Below are 19,614 nucleotides of genomic sequence, written 5' to 3' on the forward strand. Positions count from 1 at the left end.
TTTCCAGTAAGTGGGAGGAAACAAGCACCCTGCCTCCCCCAGTTACTACCATTGGCTTTGGGGTGCTGTCATTCAGCAGGAAGAGGAAATGGAAAAACTCAGAACTTTGTGTTGAGTGTTCATGATGACCTATGCAACTGATGACTGATTTCCTACCAGAAACAAATAGAAGGCCACCTCAGGTTAAGAACCAGTAATGGAAAAGTGCTGGTCTTACAACCATTTCCTTCAGCACAAGATGATGAGTTATTATTACAGACAAGCAGTCTCCATCTGTCATATGGATTCTGATGAAACAAACAGGCCTGGAAAGTCAAATGACCATTTTTCTTTGAAGTTCTAAACAAATCAGTGTTCCCAATATTTAAGAACTTGCAAAACTTCAAAAAGAAGAGAGCTGCTACCCAAGACAGTCATCATTAAACTACATTAATCTTTCATTAAAGGCTAAAAGAAAAAAATGCCCATTTTCTTTTTTTGCAGTAAAATAGGCTCTGACAATAGCAGTTCACTTCAGCACTGTTTTCTGATTGACTGAGTACCAAGCAAAAAATGAATTCCAAATCAAATATAGAATAAATGCAGTTTATTATATTACAATATAATAAAGGAAAATAGCATGCAATATGATAAGAGGAAGCAGTACTAGTTATTATGCATGATACGATAAAAGAGCAATAGGTGCGAAGCATCAAATCATTGCTGCAAAGCTTTAATGAGACTAAGGAAAGGAGACACCGCCAGTTCCCACCCCAACATCACCCAGGCCCATCCTTTGGCTGGGAGCCCCGTGGGAGCCAGCACCAGGAGTCTCTTGGGAACTGGGAAATTCCTATGCAGTGTGCTTGCCTGTAGGTGAGGCTTCTGGCCCAGTCCCGCAGCTTTCCTGCCTTTACGCTCAATGAAAACCAGAAACAGGTTACACACCTGGTGTATACAAACTTGTACGCTTATGCCAAGTGCAGGTGTGCACTGTCTCATGATCTGTGAGGGTCACACATGCCAGGGACGTTGCCCAGATGCTCGAGCGCGGTGGAGTTCCCACCATGACACAGCTGCATGCAGTATTATTGTCGGGATGGTCCTGCTCACATCTTGCTTGTTCAGGGGCTCAGGACAAACAGTACCTGCTCATTAAAGTTGTCCTTGATCTCCCTGAGCTCCCTGTCCAAGTTAAACGATTCCTAACTAAAGACAAAGGCTTTTTCATAAGCAGTAATCGATTTAATAAATTTTCACCACAAGCACCTATCTAGACCTTACATAATATACTTTCAGGTTTGAAATCTAACAGGATTTCACACATACTTGATTGGCAAATCCTAATAAAAAGCATATTGTGTCTGTATTACAAGCCTCTTTTTGTAGGAAAAACATGAAATATCCCTTCCCGTCAAGATGGATTTAAATAAATGGATCTGGTTTTCTTCAGCTTGGCTCCATTTGTACATTTAATATCTTTTCTTGATTCCAATGTCAAGAATTAGTAAGCATTTACAGCTTTTAGTACACACGTAGTGAGAAGTCCCAACTGATACTTTCATTTTTGAAGGGATTATTTCTGCCAAATCTGCTATTTTCTAACATAGATGACAATTCGTAGTTTTGAGGGTGCAAGGTAATACTGTTACTATAGTAAAGCATGGCTACAGAGTTAGAGTGACATTGTATATAACAACAGAAAAATGCAGACGGATTGGTCCCAGTGCTTTACAGTCATGACAAGCAGTGCTTTGTGTTAGTGCCCTTGGCATGAAATAGTATTTTCCTGCTATACTTCGTGGTACATGAAAACGTACTTCTCAAATGATGTCTTCACTGAATTAGAAGAGCATGATGTATACTGGTACTTCGGGTAGTTAAAGATGCTTCTTACAGTTTTGAAATATTCCATCGGCATCACTATTCTTAGATTTTAAACTAGAAGACCACTATTAATACTATTCATACTGTTTAATTTTAAGAAGGTTAAAAAACCCACACTGTTTTCAAGGGAATCATGTAACTTCAGTTGTTTTTGCCACAAGTATACCAACCATGTATTTGTGCATTTTTAATAAAGCAAGAGTCAGTAAAGCGTAAGACCTGTTCTCTTGGCTTCCAAAAGCAGCTTTTCATATTCAGTGCCTACCACATAAATAGGAAAAATCAGAAGCGATTAACTGGCTGCATACACAAAATCCTTATGTTCATCAAACATTTCTGTCCCAGTAACCATCACCAAGGAGAGTAGCGTTTTAATCCTTCAGCTTGATTTCCTTTTGGTCAGGAACTACTTCTTTCACAGGAAAGTAAAGAACATGGAGCAGAAATTGTTAAACTACGCTAAATTACTTACACTAGAAATACAGAACAAAACCAAACCTATTCCATAGGCTAGATGAGCTATGCACACATATACTATCAGCGTGTACTGCATGTGTCCCATTTTAACAAAACCATTTGCTTGCAATCAAATTCCAACAAGTATTTATCCTGCAACAGAGAAGTTTTGTATAAGTATGTGACAATGAATTTAACGCACTCACTTGAAACATCCAATTAAGTTCAGGAAAAGATTGTTGAAGCCCTTCACTACTACTACTAAATGATTTTGATTTTACAAGAGAAGTTCAGAATTTTTTTGTGTTATATTCCTGAAACACTCCTTTTCTAGGTTACACTTCATGGTGGGAAAAATAGAGAAAAGAGCAAATACTTGAAGTAGAATTTTAATCATTAAACTATAACACAAATGTTCATGTAGAATGAGTGTTCTCCCTAAAAATGAAAAGCAGAGTATTGGGAAGCAACAGTATCTGGAGGTTTCTGCCCTTAACCTGCCAGTGGCTTCTTCAGCCATTCATTTTTAGCTTTACTTAGCGAATGGTAACCTTCGAGAAACAGAATGAAATGTTTTCTGTCTGGTAGCCAGGGTATCATGAAAGTGTACATTGATTATAGATGCATGATAATGTATTTCCTGGAAATGTAGAAGGCTGATACAGTCTTAAGTAAGTTTAAAAAAAGTCAGGGGAAGGAGAAGGTGGAGTTGAGCCACAAAAGTGGTATTAGCAGTGTTTGTAATCCATTTTGCCATGGAAACTGCAGCTCTGTGGAATCCCAGTCTGCTCTGAGCGCAGGTTGCTAAGAAAAGAAAAGTAGACAGCTGTTAGAAGGCTATCAGAGCAATTCATAATGCTAGTGATAGGAGGGTGATTAGCTCCCACATCCTCTTTCCTCATTATCATTAAATCATGGCTTACTGTTAACATGTTGTTCTTTCACAGTGACTACTGTAATTTTCTTGCTCAAAAATTAGTTTAAAATGTGTAAAAAAGATCGCTGATACTGTGCACCTTTTAAATAACATCCCTTACTTCAATAGCTTGTGCCACTTTGTTTACTTACTGAAACATGTCCTTGAAGATTAAGTATATACACTTAGCATGTGGCAGCTGCCAAATCATGGGAAGTGTTTCCCACTAAAATTGTCACTGCATTAATGACAGCCAGTAAGTACCCTGGGAAATGTGCAGAGAAGAACTGAGGCAGAGCTCAGGGCCCCACAAACCTGTTCACATAACAGTAAACCCCTGGACATGCTTCCTTAACTTGCCTTAGGGGTACCGACTGTCGAAACTGCACTGTTGATGGCAACAACTCCTGCAGTCTTGAACAGCACAACACTTAGTTCATATATAAGCTCAGGAAAAGCCCCAAAACAAGTTACTCTTCATCTGATGGGTTTTTCCTCAAGTTTGGTAGAAGTTTCTAGGACATTCCTCTGGGCCCAAGCTCTCTGGAAGATGCAGCTGCAGCTACTCTTAGTTTAAAAAGCAGGGGGTAGGTGGGTTCCTCCTCATTAATTCCAACTGCTTAAACTTCTTTACCACAGAAAGGGTAGAGCTGGATAGGGCAGGAATCTGGTCTGGGCTAGGGGTTGCTCTTACCACTGTGTCAGAGGTGTCATTACACAGAAATGCATTTGAACTTCTGTAAGTTATAGAGCTTGGTTCCAATACAGATTCTTAAAAATAAGGTTATGTTTTTTCTTCTTCTGAATAGGAAACCATGTAATTATCCATTCTACAAGGAACACTACAGTACGCCACACCAAAGCAAAGTGACTAGCTAAAATTAACTGACCTCACTGAGTAAGTCATAGGGAGCCGCCTTTTCATGACTTGCTGTCCCTGTCCTACAAAGTGATAAGTAAGCAAGCATGCAAAAACTGCATTACCCACGATGTCATCCAGTCTGGGCCCATAACAAAATAATCCTCCAGTTCCACAAGTGTACAGAAATATGCAGTATTAGACAAGTATGAGAGGAAGATAGAGACTATAGATTAGGTAAGATTATACAAAAATTGTTTCAGCGAAGGCTTCACATGCAAGAAGGGAAAAATTAAAGTCAGGATCTTGCTTGAAAAACATATAAGAGCAAGTAATTGAAGTACAGTCATTTGATGAAGGAAAGACTGCTGAAAAGAAATGCTCAAAGATCAAGTATGTCTACAAACAAAAGGTACATGCAGTTTTGCAACAAATGATGGTATACAGAGCAAGCCAGAAGGAAGTAACTCACTTTTGTGATGTTGCTTAATTCTTTAGCAACAGTAGAGCAGTTCTCAAACTGAGCACTGATTTCTCAGGAAGGCACAGAAATTCTGCTGGGGTAAAGTGTTTCACTGCTGGAGGAGAACTGGGATTGGCGAGGGAGACCAGTCAGTTGGGTAGAGCAGGGACTTCAGTGGAAATGGAACTAACTAATGCTGTGTGGTGCAGCTCCACAAGTGTGGAATGGCCTAAGTTTTTGTATACAACTAATGCATACCTTTTCCCCTTGCCAGCCCCTGAAACAGTTTTTTCTCTCTTCTAGTCTGTAGAACTATTGCATGGGTTGTACTCGGACTGAATTGAGGAGCAGAAACATGAAGTACATCCTGGCAAATTCAGGAGGAAGGAAGGGAAAAGATGTTACTGTTGCTTTAATATAATGAGGAAGGGGAGCTGTTTTCTATACGATAGTGTATGTTTGCAACATAGCTTTGCTTTCAGGTCTCAGTATGCCATTGTGACAAAAGCGAAGTTCAGAGAGGGTGGCTTGTTTGGTGCATGAGCATTTTACGAAAGATGGATACAAACAAGTGAACACTTGGCTGAGAAATGAACACTTAGTAGAGATACAAACAAGACAGAAAAAAAGAAGGATCATTGACATGCCAATTTTACAGGAATGGAGTTAAACTGAGATGGAAGGTTTAACCTGAATATCAAGGAAATCTCCCTTACAAATATGCAGATATAAGAATAGTCTTCCAATGACAATATGAAAACCATAGATGCTTCTGATTTTGCAGTGTAGAGTATCCAAAGACTATGAAAATGATTCTGCATGTAAAGGGGATAAACTAAAATTTTTTAGTTTGTTGGGTGGTTGGTTGTGTTTTTTTTTAATCTTTCAACATTACGCATTCAAATTCAAGTGAGCTCTTTACTGAACACTCTCTATATGTTCCTCCAGTTATATATAAAGAACAGGTGATTAGCATAATAATTTTGAAAAAAATAACTTATTATCTTTCATATTCAATTCTAATACTTCCTTTTATATTTCAGGGTGCAAGTTGAATTCTATATGAATGAAAATACATTTAAAGAGAGACTAAAGCTCTTCTTCATCAAAAACCAAAGATCAAGTAAGCAGTTGGATTAATTTCTGTTAAGCATAATTGTGATACTTTGAGTAGAATCCAATTCCATTGAAGGCAACAGAAAAGTTATCATTCATTCTCTTCTGAGCTAAAATTTTACCCTGTAGAGGAGTCAGTTTTACATAATATCCAAAACAAATTCAGCAAGTGTTACTTAAACTTAAAACCAACATGCTTTACTGCATAGGTTCAAATACTTAGTGACTTGATTTTATTCCTGTATCATGATCAAGTTGACCATTTTGCATGGATCTGACATTGCAGTGCTCACTGACAACTCATGATTGTATGTCTAGGAAAGCAAAGAGCCTCTAAGATGCTGGAGGAAAAAAATCTGCAGAAGTACGTAGCTTTTTGAAGTGTTCAATTTTATTAAGTATTCCTAAATAAATTTCAAACTTACTGTGTACTATGAAAATCAATTTGGAAAGGAAACTAATGGGGACAACATACCTCCTTCTTCTGAATGTGGTACCTCAGAAAGGTGGTCCTTCTCTTTAGTCTGATTTAACGATATCTTCATTGACATAAGCATTTCATAGGCCATAATATGAATTAAGATATCTTTTTATATACCTCCATGCAGCTGGTCAAAGGGAATAGAAGCATGGTATATTATGAAAACTTGATTATACCAGTTGAGGTCATAGCTGAGAAGAGCAGTAACTGCCCTCAATTTTCCTCTGTGTAGCAGGATTGAATTTACCTCCGTTTGCCTACATCTGTAAGGAACTAAAACTGCAATAGTTTTATACATAAAGCTTTTAGAATAGAAAGAATACATATTGGCCTTTGTAATACAATTAAGATAGTCCCATAGCTTTGTGTCTGGGAAAAGGACAGAAAAGAAAAAAAGGAAGGACTTTACTTTTTTGGTGTCTCAATCTAAAAAAACCCAGACAAAACAAAATTTGGGAGACTGGATCAAGTTTTTTAAAATAATACAGAGCATCAGACCTTCTATCAGTAACAGAGCATCAGACCTTCTCTCAGTAAGAGCTAGCTTTTTATTGGTTAAGCTTCTCTAACTTTCCAAGTTTAAGAAGCAAAATTCTCCTGAGGAAAAAAAAAAAGGCACTGTGCTGTGAATAACTGGTATTTTCAGTTTGGGCTTTGGATTTATTTGCCTGTTTTGAGCTGGAAAATTGGGTTTAACAAAGCTGCTGGAGGTTAATCCATGGGGAAAGCTTTATTTATTACACCTACATAGACACACAGGGGAAAATTAATCTCAATTCAGATGCCTAAATACCTTAGAAAGCAGAGGACTGCCTCTGCTACTAAATGATGTGGATAGCCTTTAGACTATATTCTCTTCTAAACTTCAGATGAGACATAGGTTTTTTTACATTTTTTATAGATTTAACTAGATTTGGTTGGTAAAATTATTTTCTAATGATACTTTTTATTTGAAAGAAGTTTCTTACTCTGTATTAGCACACTTTAGAGCTCTGTTATTGCATTTTGGCCAATATGAAAAGAATGTGTACAAAACCTCCGTATGCATAGAACAAAGAAAGGAGATGTGTGAAGTACAATTTCATACTCCATTTTATGTTTACAAGTCTGTGTTGCCAAAAATGAGGTTTTGCATCTAGATTGAGGAGTCTTTCTCCATAGAGATACTAAAAACTGTCTAAACACAGTCCTGGGCAACAAGCTCGAGGTGGCCCTATGTGAGCAGGGGGTGTTGGACAAAATGACCTCCAGAGGTCCCTTCCAACTCAACCATTTTGTGATTCATTAGAAATAAATGAATTTAACTGAATTTATATTTTAAATGTAATTAATTGCACTGTAATTTCTCAAATGGTTTTAGTTCTCTTCTACTTTTCTCCTGTGACTTTACATGTCTAAGTATTTTGTATCTTTATAGCCTTTGACTTACGACATTGTTGATATAGTGTGTAATGGAGTAAGAAATAAAACAGAAAAAGCATCCTACACTAGAAAAGAGCATTACTCCTGGCTAGAAAGGCAGTCAGAAGGTGTAAGCAATAAATAGTTTTTTTTAGTTTCTGATCTAGTCCACAAAACAAGAATTTGACGTGGTTTTGTTTACTTACAACATTTATAAAGTTATGACCTGACTCATTCTAAATCGCTTTTCACTGATAAGGTGGGAAGGTTCCAAACAGTACCTTCTGGCTTACATGAAAGAATGTTTTTCCCTACTTTAAGATCTTAACAAAGTTAGAAAAACCCACATATATACAGTTACCTATTTTGATGGCAGAACAGCAGACTCTGTGCATCTAAAAATAGATACATTTATGATCATCAGCACAAAAATTAAACCAGAAGTTCATTAATTAGTATGAATTTATAGCCTTTCCTTTGCCAAGTGCATACCCTTCTGGCTAAGCACATTAACAGAATTGTCATAAGTTACTATACTGGGACATCTCTATTAGGTTATGATTGGGTAAGTGTGATATATGGGTCCAAAGGAGATGAATGATGTGGAATTTTATTTGAAAAAAGCAAGAGAGTGTAAAACAACTGTTAATTCATCTTGTTGGAGATGGATTCATGCTACAGACAAGTAGCACAGGAATTTTCCTTCTTGGCTTGCTTGATGATTGCTGGAAAAATCCAGATTCTGATGAATTCTCCTATGCAGTGATACCATACAGTACAAGGTAGATTTTTTAGAAGAATGTTGGTTTTGATTAACAAATAAAAACACAGTAATGAGTTCGTCCTGCACAGCTAGTAGAGACACTGTCATTATGGGCACCTTCATTCCTGACAGGTCCTCAGGAGAGGACTTCACGGAAAATTTAAGAGATGAGATGTTTTATCTATTGTTGAATTATGCAGCTGGTTCATGGAAAGTAAGTTGGAGAATGAGGGTGCTTACTGTACTTACAGCACCGTATGGCGTGGGCATGGCATTTCCCACTAGAATCCCACAGGTTACCCAAGCACTGCTACTGGTTTTCATGATAGAAGAAGCTTAACCAACAGCTGGAACTTAAACAAGACAATTTTCAGGAGAATCAAAGAGGAAATACAGCAGAATTATTACTGTGCTGAGTGAAAAAATAAAAAAAAAATCCTCAAATCGGAGTGTTCAGAATTGGTAAGTGCAGTCAAACACTCCTTCTGCTTATGCAGATCTTGGTTCATGTCCAAATACTTGCATTCAGAATCCTCTAAAATAATCTGTGTTCTTGTCCAAATACTCACAACCAGAGTCCTCTAAAATACCATCTCCAAAATCCTGCTGTTCAGATAGTAGCCTGCCACTCATTCAGTCCTCCATTGAAATTAGAGGATTCTGTTGCCCAGAGGTAAGAGGGAGTTGATAAAGATACTGCCCTTTAGATCTTTTTTGGTGTCTGTGAGAGCGCTGAAAACCTTCCTTCACATACAAAAGATGTAATTGCTGTAATTGAGAAAGTAATTGTCAGTAGTATCAGCGTATTTTCAGATAACTAAATCAAACTACCCGTGTTCACCAAACAGTTTTTGCTAACCACTAAGACTTCAGAAGTGAATTTAACACATCAGAGTGTAATATCATGTGATTTTTTCAACTAACAGTCAACTCTAGAATTTATATGAAATTTCTACCAAATACTATTCTGATGCAAATCATGTGCAGACTGGTAGCATGAAATATCAAGCATTTAATTCATTATTCTAATTTTGGAAGTATTTCTGTAAACTGATAAAACAAGCCTCCATGCATGTCTAATGTCATCCTAGCTTCCACTCAGTCTTCTGCAGATGTCTAATCGAGTTCAACCAATGCATGAAAAGCTTTTTACAAAGGTGTCAGCCAGCCCTCTGCCAAAGAAAGAAAGGGGGGGGGGGAGGGGGGAGGGGGGAGATGACATATTGGTATGACTTACTTGTACTTGCCAAGATCACACACTGTATTATCACAGCATAAAGTAGGTCTCAAAGGGAAAAAATAAGCAACGTTTCAGTTTGGAGGAGAGGGAATGAAAGAACCACCACCAGGATATAAATCATAAACAGTATATTTTGATCTAACTTCCCAAGCAAGCTGCTACTGAGATGGTTTTTCCTAAAAAACAAAAATATGTTACAGACTTACGGGAAAGGAATAATGGAAGATGATCGTAAAATCTTCTGCTGCCATCTCTGTCACTGTTGCTTTGGTTTAGATCAGCTCTGTAAATGAGAGGATTAATCTCTGAAAATGCTTCTGAGGGAAGCATTAAGAATTTGTAATAAAAGTGAAAGTCAGTCAGCAACTGTATTACTGTACTTAAAAATTCCTGCAAAAAAGAGCAAATACTTGTCCAAACTGAGAAGGAAGCATTAATGTCTGATGTAGTTACATGTGTTTCACAGAACAGATTTTGAACTGTTATTATCAATTTGTTCTTTAAAGAAGACAAAGGATGTGACACTGTGGTTACACGGACACAGTGAAATTACGGTCTAATTAAACAATACATAAGTGGGTAACAGTGTATGATTGTTGTATCTGAATACAAGTTTCAGACACCAGTGTCAAAACAGAGATACTCTGTGCAAATGACCCTGCTACTTGAACAATCTGGCTGCAAATGGAAAAAAAGAAGTTAAGTAGACCGTGTTGATCCACTGACAGCATGTAAAGTGGAAGACGAAAATAACCAGCAAAAAGAAATATGAAATGCTTTCTTTGTAACAGAGTAATAAACAAAAACTTATTTTAAATACTTGCTCTAGTGATTGTCCCCTCCTTCCCATATTTGAAATCCTGTATCCCCGTGATAGTGGAATAAATGTGTTTCTTCCAACTCATAGGTGACACCCCCAACTATGAGGTTACAGAAGACTTCCACGAGAGACAGTACTTATTTGGTAGTCCTACATTAATTACTAAAGCATTGGTGGGGATGACTAATCCTACTCCCTCTGACAGCACATCCTATGTCTAAAGGCTGAGGCATGCAGAACTAGGAGAGGTGACCTTCTGGAACAGGATAGACTTGAAGCCTGTTCTTCCGTGCTTCCATTGTAGTAACTGACCCAATCACACACGGTACCAGACCTATCCTATTGCCTTACTTTATATATAACCCAGTCCCTGACACGCCCTTTATATCTACACTAACAAGAACCCTAATATGAAAATGTCTGGTGTGAAAACCCTGCCCGATATTCTGTCAGGAACAGCCATTCCTGTGGGGATACCCAGAGTCTGAAGCGCGTTTAGGCATAGCCTGGAATAGACTGATGGAACTTCAATATGTGAATAATTAAGTAGTTCTAGATTTGTCAGGACTAAAATTTGAGACTTAAGAATTTAAGGCAGCAGGCAGGATCATGGGTCCCTTTTATGGATGTAGTTGAAAAGCACCATTTTCTTTGGGCATCTAAACCAACACATAATTAGAAACCAGGTCATTATCAATGCAGAAAAGAAGTGTTTCACTCTAGGATTAACATTTACAGAGCTAAAAAACAGAAGAAAGAAACAGCAGACTTTTATACTTATCTAAGAAAGTTAGACAGCATGAAATTGGTGAGGAAAAGAAATCCTGGTGGGCTTTTTTATTTGGGGTGAGGTGTTTTTTCATTTATTTTTTTTAACATTATCTGCTTTTCCTGTTGTAATAGTCTAGTTGTTATGGCAACCATTCATACTCTAGCAGACTTGCACAAAAGGGTTAGTACAGACAAAGAACTCATGTTTTCTTCAGCAACAGTTCGAAAAAGCTGCAAAAAAAAATGATCATAGCATTGTCCAAGAAAAGGTGTCTTCCTAGCATGACAACACACTTTTCTACCTTCTATAGCCTCTCACCCCGTTTACTACTTCAACATCTTCACTCATGTTGCGGAATAAATAGTCTCTGGCTAATGACTCTTGACAGGGCAGCAGGATCCGCTAGGTTAATGTTCACAAACCTAACTGCCAATAACAGCTGTGGGGCTTCTCATGGTTGGGACCACAGGATTTTAATCCCTAGTTTACAGATGACAAGGTGCTGTAAAAGTCCATCCAGATCTCGTGTCATAACTGCAACTTCACAGTTAAAAGTAGCAAGCAGTGTTGTGTAATGAGCTTTAAGATTTCTTTCAGCAATTGCATGGTAGAATATTTAAAAATCTGTTTCCTATTTTTCTGTGTTTTCTTTAGGTTGCATTTTAATGGGAGGGGAACTAGTAGATAAAAAAGGAGATTTATCAGTTTTATCTGTAAGGTGTTCATTTTGAACTTGGGACTGAGTAAAGTGAAAAAGTATGTAATATTACCATAAGGTAATTGTGATTCTTTCCTTCAAAGGGAATGTATGCATACAGCTTTGGGTATATACAATAAAGCTGTAGTTCTGAAGCCATAGAAGTAATTACATTGAGTTCAGCAGACCTGCTAACATATTTGCAACAAACAATAAAATATATTATCTTTACTATGACTAGGCGCAAATGAAGTCACACCTTTGTAAGGCTTGGTCAGTAGAATTCTCCTTTGGACAGAAGGGTTCATCATGCAGAACTGGACTCTCAGTTCACAAGACTGGAAAAAATTGATGCCTAAAGTGACCTCCCCCCACTTAACTTTAGTCAATTGACAGTTTTAACTTAATTGGTGAACAAAAACTTAAACCCAAGAGTTAGATACAAATATTTACATAGGCAAAATTTTAAGACTAGTGAATTTAATAGCAAGACTGAAAATCTAAACTCTAATCCTCTAATGACTGCAAAATCTGATTAAAATACAGTGAAGCTCCACTGTAGTAGATGATGGCTCCAGTAAGCACTGAAATAAATTGCCCATGTGATAGAAGCAAGTGTCCATGCGGATCCCTTTGAAGGAATCTCGTCTTTGGACCTATGTTTGTGGGAAATACTGTAATATTTTGTGATAGTATTTGTGATGTATCTTTTCAGCGAGAACATTTCAATATTCATATGGTCTGTAGAACAAGTTGTTGATTCAGTTCAGTTGTGCATTCAGCATGACTTTCAAATGCCTGGATTCTTGGACATGTAATTATGCAACTTCAACATGAAATAGCTACGGTTTAATATGTGTAAGTTGGGGTAGTATTAATATGTTCTGTATGAGAAGCTACTCCATGAAGACTTTAAAATATTAATATTTAAAAAAATTGCCATTGTATATCCTCTGCCTATGGTTGAAAGTATGCCTTCTTCATGTTGCTGAATCTTGCATCTCAAGTACCGTATGTAGTTCTGGTTCCCCTTTCAAGAAAGTGGACTTGTAAAACTATGGAAGACCCAAAGAGTGGCCTCAGGAAAGATGAGTGGCATAGGCTAGGTTCAGACAAATCACTGAGTAGTTCTTTGTATTAAGACAGACTTGAGTCTTAACCCAGGGATTCCTCGAAGCTCGAAAGGTGTATTTGTGCCTGACAGGCTTATTCTTACATTCTGTATGCTATGGCGATCGCCAGTATCAGGGACAGGTTACTGGCTAGATTGACCTTTGCTTTGTTACAGCATGGCTTTTCTAGTTCCTTTTAGTTTTATCTGTAAAGTGGATGAATCTGTAAAGAACCTGAATTTATGTCTGTGTTTTCTTTTCTTTTTAAAATAGGTCTGAGGATACGATTATTCAATTTCTCTCTCAAGCTACTAAGCTGTTTCTTATACATAATTCGTGTGCTCCTGGATGATCCTACACAAGGAGTTGGATGGTAATGTGTTTGATTTTTTTTTGTTTCTTTTTTGTTTGTTGGTTTGGTTTTTTTGTGTTGTGGGTTTTTTTTTAATTATTTTTGCTCTTAAAGCATTGTTTAACTTATAAGAAACGAATTAATGTAATTAATAAATGTTTGATATTCTGTCAACAGGGATTTGATTTTATGTCTTACAGATGTTTTGGAAGAATTATAAAGCTAGTCTTACATCGCGAATGGAAATAAGAACTAAAATAACAATATTCTTTTTTCACTTTACTGCTAAAATAATCCTGACTGCCCAGATACAGTGTGTCAGATACAGTTGTGCAAACTTACATCTTTTGATTGTATTATTACATAGCATTTCTATATATTATGTTTATATTTATAAAAATCACAAATATTTGTTGCCAGTTTATGCAACAATGATTTTAGGATTTTACTTAAATAATTTTACTTTGGATTTTACTTGAATAATTTTACTTAAAACCCCAGATCCCAGAAACAGACAAATACATGAAACTGAGCTTTCATGGAGATGACATTGATGATAATTTTCTAGTCCCCTGCCTTCTCTAAACACTTAGAAAACAGAAAGGCCAAAAGTGTATTCCATGCTCATGCTGATCTATGGTGATAATGTGTGATTTTGCACACCTACAGTTGTCAGTGTGGCATTCTATGTGGGTCATTGGGTACTCTGCTCCCTCCCCCCCCCCCCCCCCCCCCCCCCCGCCCCCATGTGTTATACAATCAACCAGTTGTAGAAGAAATTATATTGATAATTTATTCAATTGTACTTCAGTTGTATTTGTATCCTGGATATATTGCATCTTCTCAATTCCAAATGCTAATAAGCACCGCATTTTATTAACTTACTTGCTTTCACTTCATTTGATTCTGTCGGCCTTAAATCCTGAAAGAAGCAAAGCACAGATGAAAATGCTAAGCTTAGGATAACAGAACAAGCACTCCTCACACAATGTTAAACAAAGGACAAAAGTATGAGTTCCAATTTTAATATTTGAAAATCAGTTAAATTTGATAAGAGTAATACTATAAAAAATCTAGTACACAGGAGAAATACTACATTTTACAAGAACAGAGTCCAAAGCAAGGTATTGGCTTTACTCAGCAGTGCATGAGAGAAGGATGTGTGAATTGAAAGTACAGAAGATGCATTTGAGAAAATTTTTGTCAAGATTTATTGTAAGAAATTAGAACATTTGAAAAAGGGCCAGAAAAAAAATCTTCCTGGAAAAGCGAAAGATATTTTTTGTCTCTGCATGTATCTGAGAATGTCTCTTCAATGAGAGGAAATGTGCAGGGAGGAAGCGAGCAGTAAAGATTTTGCAAAACCTTTGTGATGGAGAAGAGAAAATCCATCCTTAGAAATTTAGACATAGTAACACAGCAACTCAGGGACTTGAAATTTTACAGCTAATGATAGTTTCTGATACTGTTTTGTTGTAAGAATACTAGTGAGCCCAGATGAGCATATTATATTGCAAGGTTATGTGGGGTACACAGTACAGATTAGAATATCATCACTTCTGCCACGGGTATACTTCAGTACTTTTGTATTCATATGCAAAGATATTTCTGCATCTTGCAGGCAGCTTAATTCCCCAGATGTTTCCTGACATGTCTGTTCCTTCAATCTAAATGTTGAACAATTCACCAACCAGAATTTGTATTTTCTGTATATACTATTCCCTTATATTGTGTTGTGGTACATTTAAGAGATTCTGTCTCTGTATAACATTTGTCTGGCTGAGAAGTTTCAGGTGAGTCATTTCTGCATGCTCACCAAGACCCCAGTCTTAGAAGCTATGCCAGACAAATCAGCCCTGTGCCCAAATGGTACCCTGTTAATGTTAATGCTTTTACCCGTAGAGATCCCAAGGGCTTTATACCTAAACTACTGCCATAATGCGTTCTTACAAATGCACTGTTATGAATTAAAAATAATCCTTTTTAGATACTGTGTCACAGCCTGATGAAAGAAACTACTCAATTTGTTGAGAGCATGGCCACAGAAAACATTATCACCTGGTTGTTTTTAAAGTGACAGTTCTGGGAGGGATGCAAATTTATTTCCTGTTTTTCAGAAATTACTACACAAGTTAGTACCTTACATTTACTCCTTCAGGCACAGTGGGTGTGCAGGGAAGAGCTTAATACATAAAGCATCCTTATTAATGGACACCATTTAGCACCTGTCCCACTCATCGTTGGTAAAAAATACAGCTATTACTAATCTGTGGTCTGCAAATCCTTTTCTGCTGACCTTGTTTGCCAAGGTTAAACAAGGATATTTTTCATTACTTAAATATATATTCTCACATCCTTATATCACCTTTTGAAGGGAGGATTTGTGCCAGCAATTCAAGGCAAGAGAACATCACATGTACATAGCAGCTATTTTTTTAAATAGATGTCACCAGTTTCTTTCTTGAATTAATGCTGCATGAATCTCCAGCCCTCACCACATACTCAAATAAGGATATAAAGTGTAGTTTGATGCAATCTTCCCTATCTTTCCTGACGCTCTTTCTATCCCAGCCTGTCCATGTGATAGGATTTCTGCTGTCTTGATCTTAGTATTTATTGTGTGCTTAGTTCAGCTTGTTAAAGAATAATTTCAGCTGTTTTGTTTTTAAATTGAAACATGTTTGAAAAATCTTTAAAAAATATAACCCAATATGCTTCATAATTCTTTATCTGTAGATATGGAATACATACAAACTACTTCCTAGAAGTTAATTTACTTTTAAAAATGTCTATATACATTGCCTAGGGTTTCAAACTATCACATGCATTTTATAAAACACTTCATAATGTAATTAATATCCCTTTCCTCTCATATGTTTTTATGATCGTGTTCCCATATACATTTGCTAATGAAAATGGACTTTGCATGGATGGCATGACAACTTTCAGTAAGGAGTTAAACCGGAGTTGTTCTAATCAAAACTACACACCTGGAATGATTGACTGGTGAGTTTCTATTTTGAAAAAGCAAACCAAAAGTCCACGTAATGGTGGGAAGGGGAGAAAAACAGAAAGACATATCCATTTCCGTCTGGAATGGGGACATTTTAAGGTATAATAGTGACATTTCCATAACTCTCAAGCAATTACTTCCGTGTTCCTGATTATTCAAAGCTGCCTTTAATATTGTAATTGTTTCTGTGGTTGCATAAGTGAACTGCTGGATTGGATGTTCTTATAAGATCTGAATTCCATCAGTGCTTATACCTTGCTGAAACTCCCCCCCCCCCCCATTTAAAAAACAATTATGACTGCCAATAAATGAGTGACAGTAAGGTACTGTGCCATTGAGTGTGCCAGATCCCAGTAGTACTGTATCAAGTGCCTATTAATCTTGAATTTAGTAAATCCTAAGACACGAGATTTTTCCAAGATATGACAGCCCCTATGAGTTATGTACTATTTGTGTCATTACACAGAGAGCAAAAACTTCAGGCAAAATAATTGTCAAATTTTTTTCCTACCACAAAATATTATTCCTCTGCATCTCTAGAATCAAAAGCACAACTTGATTTATTCTTTCTGGAATCATAAAGGATGAACTAGCAGCCACTGAAGCCAGGAACAGATTTTGTTGTCACTGGGTGTTGGATTACTCCCATGGGAACTCAATGATTGGCTCTAGATTAGAAATACAAATGTCAATACTCAGTAGATAACTACTGATTTAAAACTTTTATTACTGAGAATTTGTTTAAAAGATAAGGCTGCTCTAATTTCCATTCACGTGTACAAACTTTTTTCCTCTTGATTTTATTCAAAACACTAACTAGATTCTGATTAATTTCATATTTATTTTCTCATTATATTGAACAGGTCTCCTATTATTTGGGTGAATCGAAGCTTGCCTTTATGGGGATTACAGGTAATATGTAAATGGCCAATTTAACTATTTCCATTTAATAAGTGTAGACAATATTGATGAATAGCATTTTAGTGGTGTTAAAGGGTACTTGGAAAAGTTGGTATTAACAAAGAAGTCTACTTGATGGCCAAGTATAACAAAAGCACAAAGTAAAGATAAGCTGATCTGAGCTAACTGATTTGAATTTATATGACTTCACAATATATTTATAAAGTATTAAAGCTTATAACAAAATACTGTAGAATTAGATACCCTTTTCTCTTAGGATTATCGAGCTCTTTTGAGTCAAGTATTCACTGCTCTAATGATGAGTTTAAATTTCATAATTGCTTATGACTAGTTTTTGACATGCTTCATGGGCTTTCTTGTTAAATACATTAGAAAGCTAAAGTTACTTCATGGTATAGAAGCCTACATGTTCAGAGGAGTATGTCACAAAAGGTGCACTACATCAGTGCTTTTAGGGGTCCTGGAGGTCTTTTGAAGTTAGTGGCTCAATCCACAGTCTCCTGGATCCTGCTCAGTTTAAGGAATGCTTTTTTGACTTGTGGACAGTGATGTGGGAATTCTCCTTGTGAAATGCTTTTTTCTAGTAAGAATTCCTTAAGCTTCCAGAATGGTTCTACCATTATATTCTTGCACCATGCTTAGCGCAATGCCATTACTGTGGTTTGTACCTCTATGTAATACACAATTTTACTAAGAGATGAAAAGACCTTTCAATCTCTTGTTCAAAGTATGCATAGTTTGAATAAATTTTGACTTAGACATTCAGATTACTGTATTCAGTTTAATTAAATACTGAGAGATTTATTTGCTTATGGTTACGGTCTTTCTCCAGTAAGTTTGTTTGATAAACATAGGACTTTATACGTATGTGTATGCATGTGTATATATATGCCTGCATTCACAGTAAGGTATATACAATAGCTGCAAACAAAGGTATATTTTTTTTAAGTATAACCTGAGTTTATGTAAAACAGTAATACTTACTTGGAGAAACTAATATATTTTGGTTACATATTTGAATAATTTTCCAATTCACAGCATCTTTTTCAAAACTAGATAATGATATTGAGAGTGAAAGTAGTGTACTCTTCTGAGTTTTCAGTAGTAGTGAGCATTGGTTTAAAATTAGAAATCCTGAGGCTTCTTTGACTTCAGGCTCCAGCTGAATTTGTGTATCTCTTTGATAGAATATTCCCACAATATACATTAAAATAGAAATATTTGCTATGCAGAGGATTTAAGTAAGTTTTGTGGTTATGTAATATGCATAAAGTTTTAAGTAGATTTTTCACCGTTTTGGTATATTTTTCAATTACATAATATGTATACTACATATAATCTTAGTGAAGGCTGGTAAGTTGAGCTCAGTTGCATTTGAATATTAAAATCAATAACTATTAATCTGTATCATTTTTTTGCTGTTTTCAGCTTTCTGAATTGTACACAGTCAGAAAAGTGTTTGTTTTTCCGCACATTCATAATAACCTTTCAGAAAAGTAAAGAGCTGACTAACTTCCATTATTTACAGCTTTCTCTTTCTCTGTCTTCTGAAAAGATCTTGCTACCTTTTAGGAACAGACAACTGAAACTTGAGAAACAATCTGGCAGACTATGTACGGAGCTGTCTAAAAACCATGGAAAGGCCATCCTGCAGGCTCTCTGGAGTGTTAAACTTGGAAAAGAGCAATGAGACTCAAGTCACAGCCGCTGCTTTAGTCAGAAAAATAACAATATTTAAGCTTCATGCTGAATGCTGTTAGCTGAGATGGCTTCAGAGGATGTGTGAAAAAGCTGTTTTTTACTGTCTTTTACTTTTCATTGTAGTGCTTAATGTCATATATTCTTTAGAAGCCAGTATTAATACGTATATTTTATCACTTAAGGTTTCTGTGGCTTTAATAAGTCTCTTTGAAACTCTGCTGCTGAGTTATTTAAGCTACAAGGTAAGTAATTCTAGTTACTTTTAGGTGTAAGTCATCAGAAAAAGTAAGTTAAATGTTTCAATGTAAAATTCATGTGCCTGCACTTATGCCCACACTGATGTACAAGCAGGAAATTAAGAAAACCACACATACAGAGGACAGCCTATTGTCACAGGCAGCCCTAGTCATGTTTCCCAAATTTATATGCAAACACTAATATCTAGAGAGTGGAAGTCAGAAATGAAGTTTCTGGGTTTTTTTCCGTTGTAATTTGAAAACATTCTCAAATGTGACCTTGATTTTTAGATACTGATTTTTCAAGTGCAGTTTTATATGTCTATCCATAATGCAATGGACACGATTGTCATTGATGTCAATGCTGTAGCTCCTCAGTATCTGTAACTCAAGTTTCATGCCTCTAAAACTGCACACCAAAAACTAAGC

General features: G+C 36.4%; 1 protein-coding gene across 7 annotated transcripts in view; it reads left to right on the top strand.

Moving 5' to 3' along the window:
• Positions 1-19,614, top strand: part of KCNT2 (potassium sodium-activated channel subfamily T member 2) — a 151,161-nt gene that overhangs the window by 29,193 nt on the left and 102,354 nt on the right. For 6 of the 7 annotated variants that reach the window (XM_037404677.1, XM_037404678.1, XM_037404672.1 and 3 more), the window contains 5 exons: positions 5,604-5,683; positions 13,236-13,335; positions 16,264-16,320; positions 17,191-17,239; positions 19,132-19,191. In XM_037404677.1, coding sequence (XP_037260574.1) covers positions 5,604-5,683; positions 13,236-13,335; positions 16,264-16,320; positions 17,191-17,239; positions 19,132-19,191 — 346 coding nt within the window. The remainder of the gene's footprint in view (positions 1-5,603; positions 5,684-13,235; positions 13,336-16,263; positions 16,321-17,190; positions 17,240-19,131; positions 19,192-19,614) is intronic. The other variant, XM_037404675.1, reaches the window with a different exon arrangement.

This window comes from Falco rusticolus, chromosome 11 (genome assembly GCF_015220075.1).
Source record: "Falco rusticolus isolate bFalRus1 chromosome 11, bFalRus1.pri, whole genome shotgun sequence".
NCBI classification, from domain to species: domain Eukaryota; kingdom Metazoa; phylum Chordata; class Aves; order Falconiformes; family Falconidae; genus Falco; species Falco rusticolus.